The following is a 20,873-nucleotide window of genomic DNA, read 5'->3' on the forward strand; positions in this document are numbered from 1 at the left end:
AGGTGTGTTTGATTAGGATTGGAGCTAAAATCTGCAGGACATCGGACCACCAGGGACAAGTTTGGTGATCCCTGATATAGACAGTTCTGTCCAAACAGCTTACAAATGTTGATTTTCATCATAGGTGCCCTTTAATGTTTTGGAAAAGTTCTGCAAAAAGATGACAACTTTGTAAAATCGATGTCTATTCACATGATTAAAAACACTGTATTATGTATGCTAAGTAGCAATATCACTTTCAAGTTTGCATTTTAAGCTCCAATCCTCATTGTCAAATAATTGATTTGCCTTTTTTTTTTTTCCTTTTCAAATTCACATTTTGAAAATGGGGTGGCGTAAATAGTTTGGATCTAGTCTCAGCCTCAGATTTCATGCACTTTATTTTAATGGTCCATTTGAGTATTAATAGACTCTCTGCTTAATATCTGTTGATACTGCTCCTTCAACAGACATTCAAGTCTACTTATAATCTAAAGAGAATTATATAGATGCAATGTGACTTGAATTCAACACGGACCATCAAAATAAAGTGTGATCCAAAACTAATGAGATGTTAAAAGACTGAAAATTATTACAACAAGTTCTGCAAATAACTGACAATTACATTAAAAAACCTTACCTGAAGCATGCCACTGTGAGAGCTCAGGGCATTCTCTTGTGGTACAGATAACGGGTTGTCAGTGACTATGCTGCCAAGGGACCTCCTCTTTGAGTCGTCCAGCGATGATAATTCACTGAAAAGTTTGTCTATTTTTTCCTGTGTCTCCTGCATCTGCTCTTCTGCTTTAGCCTAATGCAAAAACAAAACATGATGATGAGTGCACAAATGAACAAGAGAAAAGTGAAACAGAGACTCCTGTGTGAACTGCTTACTCTTTGTGTGTTCTGTTGCTGTGTTGTGACAATGGCAGTGTCTACTTGAGCTAGTGAAGAGTGGACTGAGTTTGTAAGTGAGCTGTGCTGCTCCTTCATTTGTGAAAGAGCCGCCTGCAGTTTAGCCTTTTCCTCAGGACTCAAAGCGTCACCCTGATCAGACAGGAACTCCTCCACTGAGCGGATGGTCTCGATCAATGAGTCACTTTTGGTCTGAATGTCCTTCTGCACATCCTATGGTTATGAGGTACAAACAGGAACAATATTCAGTTAGAGTCAACATTATTAGCCTCCTGTGAATTTCTTTTTCAAATATTACCCAAATGATGTTTAACAGAGCAAGGATTTTTTTCACAGTATTTCCTATAATTTTTTTTCTTCTGGAGAAAGTCCAGAAAGAAAGAAATTTTTTTTTTTTTTTTGGGCTAGTTTTTAAAACATTTTTAAAGCATTTTAAGGTCAATATAATTAGCTCCCTTAAGCATTTTTTTTGTGATTGTCTACAGAACAAAACTACTATTATACAATTATACATTGACTTACCTAATTACCCTAACTTGCTTTATTAAGCTAATTAACTTAGTTAAGCCTTTAAAGTTGCCCTATTATGAAAATCTGGCTATACAGTGCCAAGACATAATAAGAGATCAGTACATGGAAATGGGCACACCGTGAGCCTCAGACACCAGTTTCCTTGTTCTCATGTAAATTCCACTAGTGTAAAACCCCGGTGGACATTGTGCCAATAGGGTATGTGCCGAAGTATGCGAAAGGACTTTTAATTTGTCAGTAACCTGGGTTAAGCGCTTTCGGTGAACTGTACGCCACTGCAAAATTGGCACGTTTAAGGTCTGTTTTCTTTAAAAATCTGCTATCTCCACTAGCTGAGTGATTTCTGATATAAAGTGGGTCTCAGATTGAACAAGAAGCACTGCATTGAATTACATTTTCCCCACCATGTACCCCAAATATGAACATTTATTTTACCCCAGTATATTCAATGGAGCTTCTGCGCTAACCTGCCGATTCTGATGGGCGCGTACGAGTAAACGACTTTTTTTCTCGCTTTACGCTTGAGCAACTAAATGAATGCCAAAGTCTATTTAACTGATTGTATCGTAATTACATAACAACATCTACGCTGTAAAAGCATTTACTAATATTTCAATAGGGCTAATAATTCTTATAGAAAAAAAAATAAAATAAGGGTTATGCAATGTGTTAGACTTTTAGACGGAAAGTCAAAATTTTCTTAAATATATCTTACCTTAAGCGCTCTTTGCTTCTCCTGTAATGTGTGCACGTCATCTGACTCAACTCCAGGTCTCTGACTGGCCAAAAGACTTGCAGCACCAGCCATCCACATTGTGAGACTCTCCAGTTTTTGAGAACATTCAGCCTTCTGCTGCTGCACAACCTATAGAACCGTAATGAATGAGGTATGAAAAGTGAGGAAAAGAAGATCTGAAATTGATCATCATTAAGACTTTACAATTGTTCATTATATTATTACTTCCCCACCAAACTCTCAAACTTGCAAATATGCCAGGTCTCAACCAATTGACACTGGTTGAGCATAATGTGTCCACAATCACACAAAGCAACACTCTCAAACAGGCCAGTGAGGCAGAAAAATAAACAAAAGACAAACAGACAAATAGTAAAACATCTCAACTGGATTTTGTTCTGAAATAAATCAAATTAAACGACAAGCAAGCTACACAGTGAGGCTACATTTAAATCTATAGTCTTTCCCAAATGTGTCTTCTGTGGCAATCTGTAAGAGCAAGGCAGATAGGTTAATACACACGTTATGTTAATTCACACGCAGGTAATGCAGTCTACAAAACAGGGCTCAACAATAAGGAACTCCGCTGATTCGAATAAAGTAATGTTATATATGACTCAAAATGGATACCCGTGATAGTCTTGCATGCATTAGAGTTAGAAGGGAAGAGAATTTATTGCATATTCACAAGCATTACGTTTTTAAGTGGTATATTTTGTACATGCCAAAGAGGAAGATAAAGTACATGTGTGTGTGTGTATGTATATATATATATTTTTTTTTATTTTATTTATTACATTATTATATTATAATGTACATAATACTAAGTATAATAAAGTATATTAATAAAATGTACTGCTTAGAGTTACATTTTAAATAAACAATCATTTTAGCCATAAAATGTACTTGTTTTTAGATTTAAATGTTTTTGTATAGCCAAAAGAAATACACATCCACATTTAAATATATAACAAAAAATCTAAATGACTTGTTTGAGTAGACGGTAGACAAAAGTCGTCATTGTTGAGTCCTGCATAAGCATTATTGAGAAAAAAAATATTAGCATTATGAGCAATATTGGTGCTAAACACACAAGTAGAATATACTTATAATCTCATGCATGTGAATATTACTTAATTTTCAAATTCAGCATTCATGCTAACGAGTATTGCATGCATCATTAGTGTTACCACAAATGTTTTGTTCTTATGCATTACAAGTTCTCCTTAGTCTCCATTGAAAAGAAAAATTAATATTCTTATTATTCATCTGCCAGCTCAAGCGGTTATTCGTTTGTTTGCAAACCTCTCTATCCCTTGTAGCTTGACTCTCTTTTTCCATTTTCTCTTCTTTCACTTTCTGTTCTTTCTTCAGTCGTTCATGCTCTCTCATCTGCTGGGCTAATAGTGCCTCTGCTCTGGCATCATTGAGACCAACGGCCTGGTGAAAGACCCTCTGCAGCTGCTCCAGCTGTCCAAGAAGGTGTCTGCTCTGATCAGGCAGCAGGTCTTGAGCATGCTCAGAGATGAACACCTGAATATTGAACGCCACGTTGCCGACTTCATTGGATCGGGCAGTGAGAGAGTTCTGTAACTGCTGCAGTGAAGGAAAAAATAAAAATAAAAATATATAACTGTGAAAAATATGCTGTATTCAAATGTAAATGTACTTCAAAATTCGCAGATTCTCTAGATTTACTGAACTGATTTTGGTATGGGTTTCTGTAATGACTAAAGTTTATTTATTTAGTTTTTTTCTTTGTCCCACTTTCTTGTGTTTTTTTTATTATCCCATACGCTCCCATGTTAATGTGGTCCAGGTTCTGATTGGCTGCTGGTCGTGGAGAGCTATAACATGGAACTTCCGGCTCAAGGAGCTAATTTTGGTGTGACTGTTGCTGAGAGTGGAGAGCTCCTGGATTTTCCCTACCCCGCTGGCCAACAACAAAACTTTACTATTGTCACGTATGTCCACGTATGCTTGAAACTTTGAGAGTTTGAGCTTGTAGGGGTGGCCTGCTTATATATTTTGGTTACTTTTGATTTTATGTTCAGAGGAAGGTAAGCTGCCTGTATTTTTTTCTTTAAGGATTTATTTAGTTTATTTACTTTGTAGATTGCTTGTTATGTTGACCAGTGGCAACTCTGAAGATATGCTCATTGAATTGCTACATTGACCTTCAATGAATACATTTAATTAATCTCATCTGAGTGTCTGCATTTGGTTGTCGACTGAAGGGAATCTTTTTGTAAATGATTATTTTTTTCTTAGGAAATCCACCACTTTAACCTCATTTGGTAATTATTCCCCTGTAGTTGTTTTCCCCTGGACATGGGGCGTAATATTTTGAGTAAAATATTAATATTTGGTTTATTACATAAAGGTCTGATGACATTTCTTACAAACTGTACAAAAGAAAATCCTGTTAAGAGTCTATTTTTTCCCAGAAAAAAATGTCTTCATTCGTAGTGAATAAAAATGAGGGTTCATTGACCAAGCATTGACATGGCACCTTGTTATTTTCATAAAAAAAGCTCTAAATGACAACATTTTTTAATTTTTAATCCATAACTACAAATAGCAATTCCAGAGAAACTGAGAATTTTTAAGTGGTCTCTGAATTTTTTTAAATGTCTATGTGTAATTGCTTGAAAAGATATTGCCACACTTGATGTTTTACCTCACACAACTGCTGCTTCCGAGTGATCTCTGCCACTGTCTGTCCGTCTACCCCAGTTTCTTCCTGCATTTGAGTGTCAGTCTCCTTAACCCAACTGAGAAGTTTGTCAACATGATCTTGCAAAGACTTCAGCTGACTGTTTACAGCTTCCTGCAAAAATATAAATGTCATGCAAAGATATTTAAAACAAACTAAAGCAAAAAAAAAAAAAAACTCTCTCAACTAAATTTTGCATGATTTTCCTTACATTTTGAGCATCACGTTGTGTTCGTAACCCCTGCAGAGTATTCTGTGCATGGTCCCTGGCTGCACTATAAGCTCGGGTTAAGCCATGCACATCTTTTTCCAGGGCCATAAGCAGCTGAGGTGGAACATCCTCAAGGTTAGACTCCAGTAGCTGTGTAGCTGATTCAATCTCAGTGTGCACTTCTGGTTCCAGATCCCCAATTTCTAGAACAAGGGCCTGAAAAGAGAATTAAAATAAAATATACCCCTTGTTATCTTAACTTGTAAAAATGAACTACTATGCATGCTAAACTTTAATTGTAACACATAGCAAATACCTCTGTCTGCCTGATTATGTCATCAAGTGTGGAGAGACTTCGACCAACGGACTGTTGCTGCTGCTGCTTAAGGCGAACCTCAATGTGTCTCACCATGGAAAGCAGGGCCACAATCTGTTGGTCGTGCTCCAAGCACTCTTGCCGGGCAAGTGAGGACTGAAAGAGAAGGAAAATTATTTAAAAGATCCAATTTATAGTAAACTGTATATAAATATAAACTATAGAATGACTCTTTACCTTGCTGACTTTTGTAGCATCCCTACCCATTTCTTCAATATTAACTTGAAGAACTTCAGGTTGTCTCTCCACTGAACCCATTGGATATTCTTCCACCACTTCCTTTTGCGTGTTATCAGACTCTGGCATAACCTCCTTAAAGGGTAGCCCAGAAATGTTATTTTCTTGGTTAAAAGGTTCATCTTTGAAAAGGGTCTCCTCATTTCTTTTCGAATAAATTTCACTTGATTTCACCTTTTTTGGTTCTATCTTGACCATCGGAGTACACGCCTCACTTGACAGAAGCTCTTTAGAGTCTTTTATTGCAGGAATGTCAGTAACATGTTCGACTGGTAACGATTTGGCAACTTCGTGACTGCTTGATGGTGATGTCAATTCAATTACAGATTCAATTAACTTTTCATCTTCTGAATATAATGGCTCAATGTTTTGTTCTTCTGCCTTTCTTTCTTTGGTTTCCCCAATAAAATTTGGTATTTTAACAATATATTTCTGCTTAATGTCCACAATGTCATCAGAGGACTTCAAGGATGAAATGTCCTGATTCATATCATCCTCACTTAATCCTGATTTAGTTTTCTTGTCACGCTGATCTTGAAGAAGTTGTGTTTTAGTTGAGGAGCATGCATCAATATCAGCCCCAGGTAGATCCTCTGCAGTGGTTGGCATCGACCTGTCTTTATTTTTGCTAAGTTCTTGCCTTGACTTGTGTAGTTTACTGTCTTGCTTCTTACTTGGAGTTTGCTTATTGCTTGTCATTTCCACACTATTTCCCTCCTGTGCGGTTATACGGCGTTCTCCATTATTGGCTGAGTGACGCATAGCCTCTAATTCTTCAGCAGCCTGCTTTTCACTCACTCCCCGCTCAAACACCTTCTTGAGAATGCTTTCCTTAGCTTTCCTCAAAAGTATTTCCTTCTGTGCCAGTGCCTGCTTAGCTTCCTCTAATTTCTTCACATGTTCTTTCTGATCTGACTGGCTGCTTTGAGTTTGAACCTCAGGGATTATCATCTTCTGCTCTTTCTCCGTCTCATCATCTCTTTTTTCTTCTCCCTCTTCAACAATGACCACTTGCTTAGCCTTTTTACTTTTGCTTTTCTTCTTCTTCTTCTTTTCTGATACCTCAGTGCAGAGGTCTTTAGAGACCTCAGTAACTTCCTGATTCTGGTCTGTTTTGCCTTTGTAAATTGTTGGACTGTGTGGTGTTAAAGTCTTCTCTTTCTGGCTTGTATTGTTTTCACGATCAGACTCCCATTTGGGGGCTTTCATTTCATTAGCAGTTCTATCTATCCCAGTTTCCATATCTTGGCCTTGAACATTCTCTTCACTCCCTGACACAGTTCCACTTCCTTGGGTCATCTCTGACTGCTGTACTGTCTCATTGCCATCTTTTATGAAAGGTTCTTGACTGGTTGTAAAGCCACCTTGTTCATCAAGCTCTGCTTTTTCTGAAGGAAATATTCTGACTGAGGTGTCTGAAACAAGTGGCCTCTCATCCTTTTCCATTTTAGCTTTCTTGCTGTTTTTCCCTCTACCTTTCTTCTTTCCTGGTACCTTTACTTCCATTGTGGTTGTAGAAACCACATCAAATCCATCTGTCTTGCTGTCCTTCATTTCCTCAGCTTCTGCCTCAAAACCATGACCTCCCGTTTTTTTTTCTTTTAGCATGTGTTCCTTGTTTTGCAAGTCTTCATCAATATCTGAAGAAATAACATTAGAGACTGCAGGCTCACTTACTGTTTGGCACTTGACCCTAGTCTTTGCTTTTGTTTCCTTAGTAGATAGGACTTGTTCCTTGCTGTCACCATTGTTTTCTGAGAAACTGGCAGTAGAAATTGCAGATTTAGTGTCTGTCTGCCTTAGGATATTTGTCTCTGTGGTGCAGTCGGGTAATGTTGTTGAATTCCCAACTTCAACCTCTTGCCATCTGATCTCAGAAGTCTCTTGAGGTTGATTAGTACTTCGAGTTTGCTCTGATTTGACATATTTGCCTTTTGAAGGCCTTATGTCTTTAATGGCCTGCTGAAGTCTTTTTTCTGCTTTCAAGGTAAATTCAGTCAGGACCTCCAATGATGTGTCATTGCTCTCCTGAATCACTGTATCAACCAGCTGTTTCTTGCTTTCTGAATCAGGAAAGATCTCTGTTTCAAGCCCATCTTTTCTCATATGGCCGGCACCTTTAATTTCAAGATCACCCTGCTGTCGTTCCATAGGCATATTCTCAAATTTTACATCATCAGCACTTAGTTCCACAGACAAAGTCTTAAATTCCAAAGGATCTTCTTTCTTTTCTTTATCAGGTTTGTCAAAACAGTCTCTGTTTGCATCATGTTCAAAAATGTCCAGTTCCACAGACTGTTTTAAAGTCCTAGCTTCTTTTAGTTTGCTATTTAGCGGATCATATTGTACAATTTTTACAGTATCTTGCGAAGTTAGTCTACTGCCTTCATCCACATCAATCTGTTTTTGTTCAGTTATCTCCACCACACTGGTCTCTGCTTGTTCCACCTTTGGAATTTGCTTATTTTCAGATTGATTTACAGTTGAATCTGCAATATGATGTTCAGAGAGCATCTTGTTATCTGATATAGTCTTTGGTAAAGTTGAGCTTGTATTTGAAGCCACTATTGAGGTTTGTCCCATCTCTGCTGAAGGTGTAAGATGCTCTGTTGTCCTTTCAATAGTCTTACCCAAATCAGTCAATTTGCTGGCAATTTTTTGTGTTTTAATACTGGATTTTTCATATTGTTCTGATGCCTCAGATACCTTTTTCTCTTTCTTTTGCCAGCACTCTTCTTGCAGTGGCTCTATAAATGGGCTTTTTGTGCCTGTCAATGAGGAAAGTCTTTCCTTAGCTTGTTCACAACTCCTACTCATATCAAGTTTCTTCCTGTCTGTTTTATCTTTTTTAGTCTTAGCATCATCATTGCATTCTCCTGATGACAGAACTTGCTCTTCCCAGAGCTTATGTGAAGTCACCATATACGTTTCTTTTGTGCCTGATAAGCGGGAAAGATCTTCCTCTGATCTTGGTGGCAGTATCTTACTGGCAGCTTCATTTTCTTTAATCTTGAGTTCTTTATATTTTCCTGTTGATAGAACTTTTTCTTGTAAGTTCACTTCCTGTAAAGGCTCTGTCAATGCTCTGGCTGTATCTGCTATGGGGGCAAGATCTTCCTCGGTTCTTTCAACTGTCTCACCCACAGCAGTGTTCACCCAGGCCATTTTACCCATTATAATCATGGAATTTTCACATTCATCTGATGACAACACTTTCTCTTGCTGAACAAACTCATCCATTGACTCTAATTCTCTGCCAGTCAACGCTGCAACATCATCCTTTTGTCTTTCTGGCATCTCACCAATGTTGGTCTTCTTGCTTGCAGTCTCGTCTTCCTTAATCCTGGATTCTTTATACTTTTCTGATGGCAAAACTTTCTCTTGTAAGTTCACATTATGTAAAGGCTCTATAGTTGTACCTGTCAAAAGTGCACAATCTTCTGTTGTTTCTTCTTCGGCTCTTTCTATTGTCTCACCTACACCTATGTTCATCCGGGTATCTTCACCTTGTATCATCATGGGCTCGTCATATTCTTTTGAAGGAAGAACTTCCTCTTGCAAAACAACTTGAAGTATTGGCTCTATTAAGGCTTCTTCAGAGCCAGTCAAAGCTGCAACAACTTCCTTTTGTCTTTCTAGTGTCTCACCCAATTTAGTCTTATCGCTGGTAGTTTCCCCCTTTTTAATCTTGAGTTTATTATATTGGCCTGATGACAGAACTTCTTGCTCATTCTCTTTATGTAAAGGCTCTGTAAGAGATCTGACTGTGCCTGTCAAGAGCGCATGATCTTCCTCTGCTCTTTCTATTGTATTGCCTACATTTGTGTTAGTCAAGGCAATTTTGCCTTTTCTAATCACAGGTTCATCACATTCTCCTGATGACATAACTTTTCTTTGCCCGATCTCACTTGAAGGATCCAGACAAGTTTCTTCTGTGCCTGTCAAATTTGCAACACCTTCATGTGTACAGCATATTAAGGCTTCTTCTGAGTCAGTCAAACCTGCAGCAAACTCCATTTGTTTTTCTAGTGTCTCACCCTCGTTAGTCTTCTTGTTGGCTGTTTCATCCTTCTTTATCTCTAATTCTTTCAACAGCCTTGATGATGGAACGTTTCCTTGTAAGTTCGCTTTATGTAAAGGCTCTGTTAAAACTTTGGCTGTCCCTGTGAAGGGTGCAAGTCCTTCCTCTGCTCTTTCTATTGTCTCATCTATACCCAAGTTCTCCCATGCAGTTTTACCTTGTATAATCATTGGTACTTCACATTTTCCTACTGACAAAACATTCTCTTGCCAACCAACTTCATGTGTAGGTTCTACATAGAGTTTTTCTGAGTGTGTCAAATCTGCAACAACTTCCTTTTGCTTTTCAAATGTCTCACCCATTTTAGTCTTCTTGCTGGAAATGTGTTCTTTATATTGTTCTGATGAGAGAACTTTCTCTTGTAAGTTCTCTTTGTGTAAAGGCTCTATTGACGTTTTGGCTGAGCCTGTCGAGGGTGCATGATCTTCCTCTACTCTTTCTAACATGTCACCCACATTTGTGTTTGTCCAGGGAATTTGACCTTTTTTAATCATGGATTCATCCCATTTTCCTGATGACAGTACTTTCATTTGCCAACTCTCACCTGTAGGCTCCATAAAGGTTTCTTCTGCTCTTTCAATTGTGTCACCCATGCCAGTGTTACTCAGAGCGTTTGTACCTTTTATAATTGTGGGTTCATGACATTCTTCTGATGTGATAACAGTCCTTTGCCAGGCCTCATGGGAAGCCTCCATAACAGTTGCAATAATGGGTTCTTGTGAAGAAACTTCATGTGAAGGATCTATAAAGACTTCTTCTGGGTCCTTCAAAGATGCAAAAACTTCCATCTGTCTTTCTAGTCTCTCACACATTTCAGTCTTCTTGCTGGCAGTTTCATCTTTTGTAATCCCGAGTTCTTTATACTGTCCTAATGACAGAACTTTCTCTTGGCAAACCTCTTCATGGGAAAGTTTAATCAAATCTCTGACTGTGCCTGTCAAGTATGCACAATCTTCCCCTGCTTCTTCTATAGTACTACTCCTCTCAATGTTCTTACTGTCACTGACATCTTTTTTAATCCTGGGTTCTACACAGTCTCTTGATGACAAATCTTTTTCTCGCCTAATCATTTCTTTGGTAGGTTCTGTGATGATTTTGTTTGTTTCTGCAAGTGGTGTAAGATCTTCTGTTCCTTCTATTGTCTCTCCTATATTAACAACTTTGTAGGGCATTTTGCCTTTTATCTTGGGTTCACTAAACTCTTTTGATGACAAAGCTTTCTCTTGCACAAACTCTTTATACAAAGGCTCTGAAAATGTTCTGTCTGTGACAATCAAAGGTGCAAGACCTTCTTCTGGAATTTCTGTAGTCTGTTCCAAACAAACGTCTTTGCAGGCAATATTATATTGTATAATTTTGGGTTCTTCATTTTCCAAGTCCTCTTTAATCTCACTCATAGATTTGTTGTCCACTGTAGCACTAATGCTCTTAAGTTTATGTTCAACTGGTATGGCAAGGTTTTTTGAGCTAATATTTTCACATATTAGCTCTACGAAATCTGGTTTTAGCAGGACTAAGCGTTCTCCTGAATGACAATCAATGTAGCTGTGCTTCATCACTTGAGTGAGTAGATGGTTTTGATCCTGCTCTTGTGATATGCCTTCCTCTCCTTTAGAGAAGTCATAACTGATTTCTGCATGAGAAGCAGGGGGTGACGAAGAACTGACAGATCCCAAACTCAATCGCTTCTTATATGAGGAACTTGATAGAGTCGCATGGGGAAGGATATCTGGAACCTGGGTCTGCTTTAAGAACTCCACTGCCTGTGGTTCAAGTATCTTCTCAGCTTGATGCAGAGGGACCACCTGTCCACTCTCAGGCAAATATAAAGCGCCAACAGAATGACGTTTTCTCAGAGCTTTTAAAGCAAGTTCCCTGTTAACAACACCCTGCTGAAGTGCCTCACTTACAGGAAGCAGCTCCCCTGATTCTGGCCACAGCATTGCCCTAAAAGACTGGAGAGATTCCAATACACGCAAGGCTATGCGAGGAGAGAGAAGGTCTCTTTGTATGGCCTCATCCAAATCCACACGCTCCCCACTTACTGGATCTATTATTCCCCCTGTTGTTAGCTGTCGTGTCATGAGGGTGCAGGCCAAGTCCTGATCCATCAGGCCAAGCTGAACAGCTTCATTAACAGTCAATCTGTGTCCTGAGCGGGGGTCTGCGATACCTCCAGCAAACAACTGAGACTCTAGCAGTCTAACTGCAACATGTCGGTCAATGAGCCCTTCTTGAATTGCACGGAAAATTCCCACCTTTCCACCAGAACATAGGCAGACAGTTCCTCCTGGCTTTTGTTTAACTGGGAAAAAACGCAGACCCGTCTCCTCATTGAGAACACAACGCTTTTGAAAGTCAATCAGGTTTATTTTTTCTGCAGTATTTGGATCAATAAGTTCTCGCCGCTGAAGGCAGGATTGCAGCTTTTGAGAAAGATCCATGGATAGCAATCCCTTATGCCTTGCAATATCCAGACTGACCGTTTCACCACTGGAGCCAACTTTCAGACCACCAGTGCTTATCTGCAACTCAAGTATACGGAGCCCCACCAGCTCCTCTATGACACCTTCTTTCATTGCTTTTGCAACTGGTAATTCATGGCCCTGTTCAAATTTTGTTGTGTTGACAAGACAAATAGCAGTACTTAACTCTTCCAGAGATTGGAAGGTAGGACGATTAATCAAACCAGTGGAAAGACCCGTATCTAATGAGCATTTATCAGGGAAGTCAGGCTGGAAAAGACCACCCATGACAATCTGTGCTTCTAACAGTACATGACAGGTGTCTTGGTCTATGAGGCCATGCTGTGCTGCCTGGAAAACTGGAAAGGTTTCCATGGTGCCAAGGTCAATTACTCCAGCGATGACCCCCTGGCCCTATGGAAAGATAAAAATAATAATTCTAAGTAAAATTATTATGATTTGCAGTGCATTTCTATTAATATTTTAACTAGGAGGGGCATAGAAAAAGCCCACCACCATAGTTGGAAGTAATTTAAGTCAACACAAGAAGCAATCATTACTTTGATACTAACTTTCATGCATTTATTTATCAATTTCAAGGCAAAATAACCAAATATAAAACATTTGATGCTTGCAAATAACATTTGGAAGCACAGCATTGCAGTTTGCAAATAATAAGCAAAACTTAATGCGCAAAGAAAACAGAAGAAAATCTTAAAAACATATTGCTAGGTCAGAAAGAAAGCAACGGTAAGAGAGAAAGCAAGCACTACTTACTGTGTGGGGTTGTCCTTAGACGCACACACACTGATCGAGGTTTCGGCGGATTGAGGTGCGATAGGGTGAGAAGCTGGATGTTAGCGATCTGCATGCCACACTCCAGCTGCCTGATATGCTGCCCGGAACTGACTAATACTACTATATTCATTCCTCTTTGTTTCCTGTTATATATATTATTACCATAGTTTTGCATGCTATACTTTCTTTAAATGTGTAAACTGTGAGACTTACCTACGAATATGCGAAGATCTTGGTTTGTATAGACACATTTTGTATTACTGATCAACTAAGAATAGACCTGTATTCTGACTAAAACAGATATTTCTGACTTCCAATTCTGCCTTACATTTTCTCCCGGCAGCTGTTAGTGATTTTGAAGCAAAATGCTGATTAAATTTCACAAAGAATTACAGTATTAAAGACACAGACTGAAAACAGACAATATCTCACACACAGACAAACAAAAAACATAGAGCTGTGATCTGGACACATCATGCTCAAACAGTGAGGTGGAGGTTTGCACAGCTGGCGTTTTGTGCTCAGTCTATACCAATCCCTAAAGAAAATGTTTGACTTTCTTGCTCTCGTCTTGTTCATGTATAGTTAACTTGTAGCCATTCAAACACAAACAGACCATCACACAGTAATGACTACATAATGACTGATGTACAGTGCACAATTCTACACAATGTCTGCGTATGGCAACAAAACAATATGAATGTAATGACATTAACGCCTCTACATTACCATGTTTTAACTGTGCCTTTGAATGAAATGTCAAAAATAAAAAAAATCTAAGCTACAATGTGCAAGTGGCTTAAATGGACACTAAAGTGGCTTAAATTGACACTAAAATGGCTTAAATGGACACTAAAGTGGCAACTGCAGCACTATTCTACTCTTATGAGCTGTGTTTAAGCAGATGTGCTTGATTAACATGACAAATAAGGATGGTGTGGGTGACATGATACCAAGCATGTTGTTGAAAATGAAAATGATTTAGATTTCACACCATGCTATTAATTTTCACTGTTAAATAAGACGTCTGTGAGATGTATGAACATGGTGATGAATGTTAAACCACACGTGACAGGCAACATAAAAAAAACACACAAACAAAAAATGACTCACTCGCTCTAGCTCACACATACACACTGCTGTAGCATTTCTTGATCATCAGAATGACCATTATTTAAAGCAATATATCTCAGAAGCATTGTTTCAAGCCGTTGAAGCTGGCGTTGGCATAGTTGAACACTGCTGTCATTGGTCACTTCCCCTTGCCCATTTAACTCTACCTTGCGCTTTTCCTCTTTGGCCAGTTGCTCTTCTAGATGTTGCACTTGTGCGGCAGAACTATCACACAGTTGTGTGTATGTTGCCGTCAGCTCATCCAGCTGAGAGACCACCTGGGCACGCTCTTCAGGGGACAGCCTAAAGATACATGCAAGTAATTAATAACAATGTGTGTTTTTTTTTGTTGGAGTAAGTGCAAACCAAAGTTATTATAATTGTGCATTTTAAATGTTATTAATTCTAGACTATCAGAGTTAATGACATAGTTCACCAAAAAATGAAAATGTATGCACTACTACATCTCCCTCAAGTATAGTTTCAAAATAAGATATTTTGAAGAATGTTACACGACTATAATCATTGACTTGCATGGTAGGGTAAACATATACTATGAAAGTTAATGGTTACAGCTTTTCAACATTTTTCAACTTCTTTTCTGTTCAACAGAAGAAATAAACTACTAAAGGTTTGAAACAAGTGAAGTGTGAGTAAAAGTTAATGGAGTTTTCATTTTTGGGGGAAATATGTTTTTAACAAACACGTCCAGTGTTGACCAAAGCAAACTTTAGTGTTTGCACAGCTTACATTAACTCTTGTGCAAACCTCTTAGTAATAAAAAGTATATTATTTGAACAAACAATGAATCTAAATCTTACAAATGCTACAAATAAAAGCAAAAATGATGAAGAATTCAGAAAAATGTCTTCATATTAAAGATGGTACTTATATGTAGTTGCCTAGTTTACTTTTTTTTTTTTTTTTTTACAAATGAGGAAAAGTTAGAACGAACTGTATGCTTTATGTTTCAGATATTGTTGTATACAGCCATGCTTTTGACTAATGTCTTAAGTGTTTATGAATTCTGAAAAATTTACTTTTGCTAATCATTATTTGATTTCAATTACTTTTTTAATGACTGTCATTATTTTCATTTAGTTTTTCATTTATTGTGATTTTTATCTAATTTAAATTTTAAAAAGTAGTTTTTTAACCAATAGTTTTAGTTTTCTTTATGTATGTGCTAAAGGTCATATGAGGCAGACTCACTTGCTGGCCTGTTTTGACATCAGGAAGACTTGGGTGCTCCTGATGGCTTCAGCAACTTCCTCTTTTTTAGCCGCTAGCTGCTCACTAATAGCCTATAAGCGAGACAGACACAGTACTTTTTAGAGACATTTAACACACACAATTGACTTAGGCCAAATCCCAATTCTACCCCTCAATTTGCATGTTCCTGTGAAGGGGTAGGGGTGTCCCAATTCTCTTTAGCTTGAAGGCATAGGGCTAAGGGGAAGGGGTAGATAGCCCTTTAAACAGAGATGTTTCAGGACCACACTCAAAACCAAGGAGTAAAAAAAATTCCAAGAATACACCAGCCACAACAGCAAGAAGATCCAAATGAGTATTGTTTGTCATTATTAATTTTTTTTACAACAAACAAGCATATGATTTAATAAATTCATAACTGCGCTTGTGTTTTACTGTCATGCATAAAATAAAATAAAAACGGCTAGATTTCAATATCTATAATCCATAATAATAACTCCTGTATAGCAGTCCCACAACATTCTGACACTCGATGACACTGGAATACCCTGTCAGAAAAGTCTAGTGGCTGGGAATGAGCTTTTTACAGTGTCTGGTATAACGTTAATGTTGTTTTTTGTGTGTTTACGTAGATGAATATGGCCCCGGTGTAAATGCACAGTACAGTTACAATCTTCTTGTCACAGTAGATTGTTATGATAACATGATATCGCTGCCTTCAGTGAGTTCATGAAGATAAATACAAAAAAATGACACAACTGGAATAACTACAGCAGTTACAACCGTCTGATCTCATATGAAGCAAGAAATCACATTGACATATGATGATGTATGTGGGTGCTGTCCCAATTCTTAGGGGTAAATTTTGAAGCCCTTCCCCTTCACACTCTGTTTGAAAGGTAAAGGTTAGGGGTACAAAAATAAAATTGCGATTGGGCCTTAATGTTGAGTATCTGTATAGTACATAAAAACAGGTACCATTCCATTAGGCAACACTCCAGTTTTACCTGATGTGCGACAAGTGATGGCTCTGCAGATCTGCCTGTGCGCTCCTGTAGGCCCTTGACCCACCCAAGCAGGTCTGAGACCTGCCCCACTCGGGCCTGTCTCTCCTCTTCTACTTCTTTCTATAGCGCAAAAACAGAGCATTTCAAATCATGAAACCTGATGCTGCCTTTTTGTACCAGATTTTCTCTTTTTTTATGAAAATTTGAAATTTGCAAAAGCAATCTGATGTGATCAAGTCAGGAAAATATTACATCATTTTTGCTATAGGCTTGCTGTTGAGAATAAATGTAGCTTATAGTGAATGACATGATTCATTTCTGTTTGATGTGTGTATGTACACTTAATTATCGTTTTGTTCTGAATGCTGATACATTTATTTAAATATTAATAAAGTAACTTTGTAAGTTTGTAAGGTTTTAGTTTGATTTAGTGTTACTTTATTTTTAAATGTGTGCAGCTTTTTTTCTGGAAAATATGGTCAAAGGAAACATCAAAAGGAACATCAAACATCAAAGGAAAAAAATAAGTGTAGGGCTTATAAAAGCATAATAACACACCTCCTCCTCCTCCAGTCTTCGTAGCGCATCACTAATATACTTGACATGTTGCGTTGTCAGGGTAACCAGAGCTGTGTAGCGAGTGCGCAAATCCATGAACTATGATGCAGGATAAAAATATGATTAACGCATGTAAAGTCAACATAAAACCAACATAACCATCAAATGAATGTGGTACGAGCATTCCTGCATGTACCTCCTGTGTGATGACATCTGAGGAAGAGTGCATCCTCCTCCTTTTCACAGGGGACTTTTGGGTTGATTCAACAAATGCTCTGAACGTCATAAGTTGAAGTTCATAGTCCTAATGCATAAACAGGAAGACACGGTAAATATTTTAGCATATACATTTTGTGAAGTAAGCGGTTGTTTGCATTTCTTCGAAATGATTGGAAATAAAAATCCCAAAGTATACTTTCACACATACTGTAGAGGATTTTGCAAGTATATTATACAATCAGCCCATTAAATGTGCACTGCACATGCGTATTATACCATGTACAAGGTTGCACACATGCTTTGAGGTTTTCTTGTTTATCCACAAGGGGGCAACATTGAACCCGGCTATAGTTTCACAGTAAGAAAAAAAAGACCGAACAAGAAAAATACTGTAGATAGGGAAAAAGAGATGTGTACGTATGAGAGAAATAAAAGATAACCACAAAACAGAAGAAAAACATAATTAGACAAGGATGGATCTTTGTGTTGAGAGGCTGTGTTTGCATATAATAATAATGAAGCACATTTTGTAATAGGTGCATATTAGATTTACACTCACTGGCCACTTTATTAGGTCCAACTGCTGGTTAACGCATATTTGTAATCAGCCAATCACATTGCAGCAACTCAATGCATTTAGGCATGGTCAAGACAGTCTGCTGCAGTTCAAACTGAGCATCAGAATGCAGAAGAAAGGTGATTTAAGAGACTGAACGTGGCATGGTTGTTGGTGCCAGACAAGCTGGTAAGAGTATTTTTAGATTGATCTACTGGGACTGGTTTCTTGAACATGACAATGAGTTCACTGTACTCAAATGGCCTGCACAGTCACCAGATTTCAATCCAATAGAGCACCTTTGGGATGTGGTGGAATGGGAGATTCGCATCATGGATGTGCAGTCGACAAATCTGCAGCAACTGTGTGAAGCTATCAAGTCAATATGGACTAAAATCTTGAGGAATATTTCCAGTACCTTGTTGAATCTATGTCACGAACAATTAAGGCAGTTCTCAAGGCAAAAGTGTACTAGTAAGATGTACCTAATAAAGTGTCTGGTGAGTACATATTTTGTATACGAAACTGCATTTTTGCAGTGAGCCCTTTCTTAAGTTAATAAATATAATCTGTGTAATGTTCTGACAATTGAACCATGCTAGGAGGAATCATTTACAAATCTTTTCTTTTCACAGGTTTTCTGCAGTTTTCACCAAGTCAAATTTATGAATTTTTATGACTTTTCAAGCTCATTAGGAATGAAATTTCAGACTTATACAGGGCTTATCACTAAGACATTTTTCCAGTTGGACCAGTGGAAAATATTTAATTGTCATGCACACTCTAGTTGTATACACACACACTTAAAAAAACAACATGTTAACAAATTTAACGTTAGATAAAAGTTTTATTGAGATGGGTTGTTGGTGGGTGAATTAGTGTCGGCCTAATTCTAAAATGAAGACCTGTTTAAAATTATTTAAGGCCTAAAACACAATATTTCAATGTACTTTTATCTTTAGTTTTCAAAATTGAAGACGTTTTATCACACTGCAGACACCAACTTAAAAAAAATAAATAAATAAATAGATAAAATACTCCTCCCTAAAACATATCTGTTGACTATCACAATGTAAACTCTAGATATTTTACTTTTATTCTTACATGCGCATAAAAGAGATATACTTTTGACTTTAATTAGAAGTCAACACTGGTTAGTTTAAGATATTGCTTACTGTACCTTAACGGCAGCGCTGTACTGTTTAGAGCAGGTCTGGCACTCATCCAGTTTGACCTGGTTCTGTTCGATCTCAACTACCAATGCCTGCAGGAGAAGACACTGAATCAAGCACATTTGTTTTACAACACTTGGAAATATTCATAAATATCAGCACTCTCTCTCACAGTTTGCTGTGCGAGCTGTTCTGACAAAGCTCTGCTGTCAGTTTGTTCGGGTTGTGTGTTCTCCTGTTTTTCGGTGGTCTCCTCTATCCAGCGTATGAGAGAAGTGTGGCCTTCTCTATACTGCTGCAGAACAGATCCCAGCATCTCCAGATCCGCTTGACTGTAGGATATCAGGTTTTGGGTTACAATCTAATGCATTACTGAATATGGGTAGTTGACAAACTCAACTCAACTCAATTTATTTTTAGAGCACTTTCAACCAACCACAATGGGAACCAAAGTGCTGTATATAAAAACACATGATACATGCAAACATACAAGGAACAAAGTACATCAACTCACAACACATGATTAAAAGCTAAAGTGTGTTTTCAGCGACTTCTGAAAAGACTCAGAAGTTGGAGTTCTTAAGGAGAGTGGAAGAGCTGCTACTGAAAAAGCTCTATCACCTCAACATTTCAAGCGTGATCACGGAACTGTCAAATAGAATCAATCCTTAGAGCGAAGCGATCTCACAGGTTGATGTATATTAATTAGCTCAGAAATATACTCCGGGGCCAGGCCATGAAGGGATTTAAAAACACACAACAGTACTTTGTACTGAATTCTTAACTGGATTGGTAGCCAGTGTGAGGAAACCAGCACAAGTGTAATGTTCTGACAAATACACTGTACAAAATGAGTTCCAAACAATTCCTTCATGCTGTCTCCACACAAACCAATTAAAGTTACTTGATTGTTTTATTTTCAATCCACTCAAATTTGTAAAAACAATTAAGTTGTCCTTAGTTGTCATTTTAAATGAATTGTTTGAACAAGCAGCAAGCCTTTTTTTTAATGTAGGCTGTAAAAATGCTTTTTTGGGGGTAAAACACCACCTTTGAAGAATAAAACATTTATGTAGTTTGAAATCTGTAAAAATGTCTTATGGTGTGACAAAACCAAATTTAAGAAAAAACATCCATATATTGTGCTATCTAGTTAAAAATCAACTTCTTATAGTGCTATTTATTTTATATAAAATTATAAAGGTTTCCCTAGGTTTCCCAGAGATGGGTTGTGGCTGGAAGGGCATCCGCTGCGTAAAAACGTGCTGGATAAGTTGGCGGTTCATTCCGCTGTGGTGACTCCGGATTAATAAGGGGGAAAAAAATTAATTTTATAAATTAAAAAAAGTTCCATATGTAAAAAAATAAATAAATAAATTACCAGGCACTCTCTAGGTGTCCTTCAACTAATTAAAACTTTCCATGAAATTGCAGATCTAAAATTAGCAGTGTTGGGGTTAACAACAGTTACATAATAATATAATTTTCTAAGTGACGAGTAAAGTAACGCATTACTTAAAAAAAAAAAAGGTAATAATATTCGAGTTACTTTTTTGAAAATGTAATGCGAGTTTTTAGTTTAATTAATGAGCTTCTCAAAAATTGCAAACACATTGCTTTAAACTTTCAATCTGTATATACGGCATCTATAGCTCGGAGGTTAAGAAGTTCTCAGATAGCATTATCCTAAAATACTTTTTGTGTTTTATTGTTTTGGTAAATGGTAGGGGTAGGTGTAGGTTATACAGTGTGTTGGTATTTGCAGAGCTCCTCTATTTAAAAAGAAAAAGAAAAAAAAGCAAGTTCTTTAAGAGATCAAGCCTCAAACAAGTAATAAAAAGTAACACAAAAGAAACTCAAAAGTAATGTAACGCTTTACTTGCAATAAAAAAGGAACTACGTAACTTAATTAGTTACTTTTTTGTGGGAGTAACTCAATATTGTAATGCATTACTTTCAAAAATAACTTTCCCCAACACTGAAAATTAGCA

At 37.6% G+C, this 20,873-nt stretch overlaps 1 protein-coding gene across 40 annotated transcripts in view; it reads right to left on the reverse strand.

The window, feature by feature from the left end:
- macf1a (microtubule actin crosslinking factor 1a) overlaps window positions 1-20,873 on the reverse strand; it is a 352,243-nt gene that overhangs the window by 99,742 nt on the left and 231,628 nt on the right. For 29 of the 40 annotated variants that reach the window (XM_087295931.2, XM_087295932.2, XM_087295934.2 and 26 more), the window contains 15 exons: window positions 19,055-19,214; window positions 18,891-18,974; window positions 17,132-17,239; window positions 16,936-17,034; window positions 16,378-16,497; window positions 15,371-15,462; window positions 14,326-14,461; window positions 5,642-12,661; window positions 5,405-5,560; window positions 5,089-5,304; window positions 4,842-4,991; window positions 3,467-3,757; window positions 2,141-2,290; window positions 874-1,107; window positions 620-790 (listed from right to left, as the gene is read on the reverse strand). In XM_087295931.2, coding sequence (XP_087152057.2) covers window positions 620-790; window positions 874-1,107; window positions 2,141-2,290; window positions 3,467-3,757; window positions 4,842-4,991; window positions 5,089-5,304; window positions 5,405-5,560; window positions 5,642-12,661; window positions 14,326-14,461; window positions 15,371-15,462; window positions 16,378-16,497; window positions 16,936-17,034; window positions 17,132-17,239; window positions 18,891-18,974; window positions 19,055-19,214 — 9,187 coding nt within the window. The remainder of the gene's footprint in view (window positions 1-619; window positions 791-873; window positions 1,108-2,140; window positions 2,291-3,466; window positions 3,758-4,841; window positions 4,992-5,088; window positions 5,305-5,404; window positions 5,561-5,641; window positions 12,662-14,325; window positions 14,462-15,370; window positions 15,463-16,377; window positions 16,498-16,935; window positions 17,035-17,131; window positions 17,240-18,890; window positions 18,975-19,054; window positions 19,215-20,873) is intronic. The other 11 variants (XM_087295922.2, XM_087295921.2, XM_087295929.2 and 8 more) reach the window with 1 other exon arrangement.

Source organism: Danio rerio, chromosome 19 (genome assembly GCF_052040795.2).
Source record: "Danio rerio strain M-AB ecotype USA chromosome 19, GRCz13ab, whole genome shotgun sequence".
NCBI classification, from domain to species: domain Eukaryota; kingdom Metazoa; phylum Chordata; class Actinopteri; order Cypriniformes; family Danionidae; genus Danio; species Danio rerio.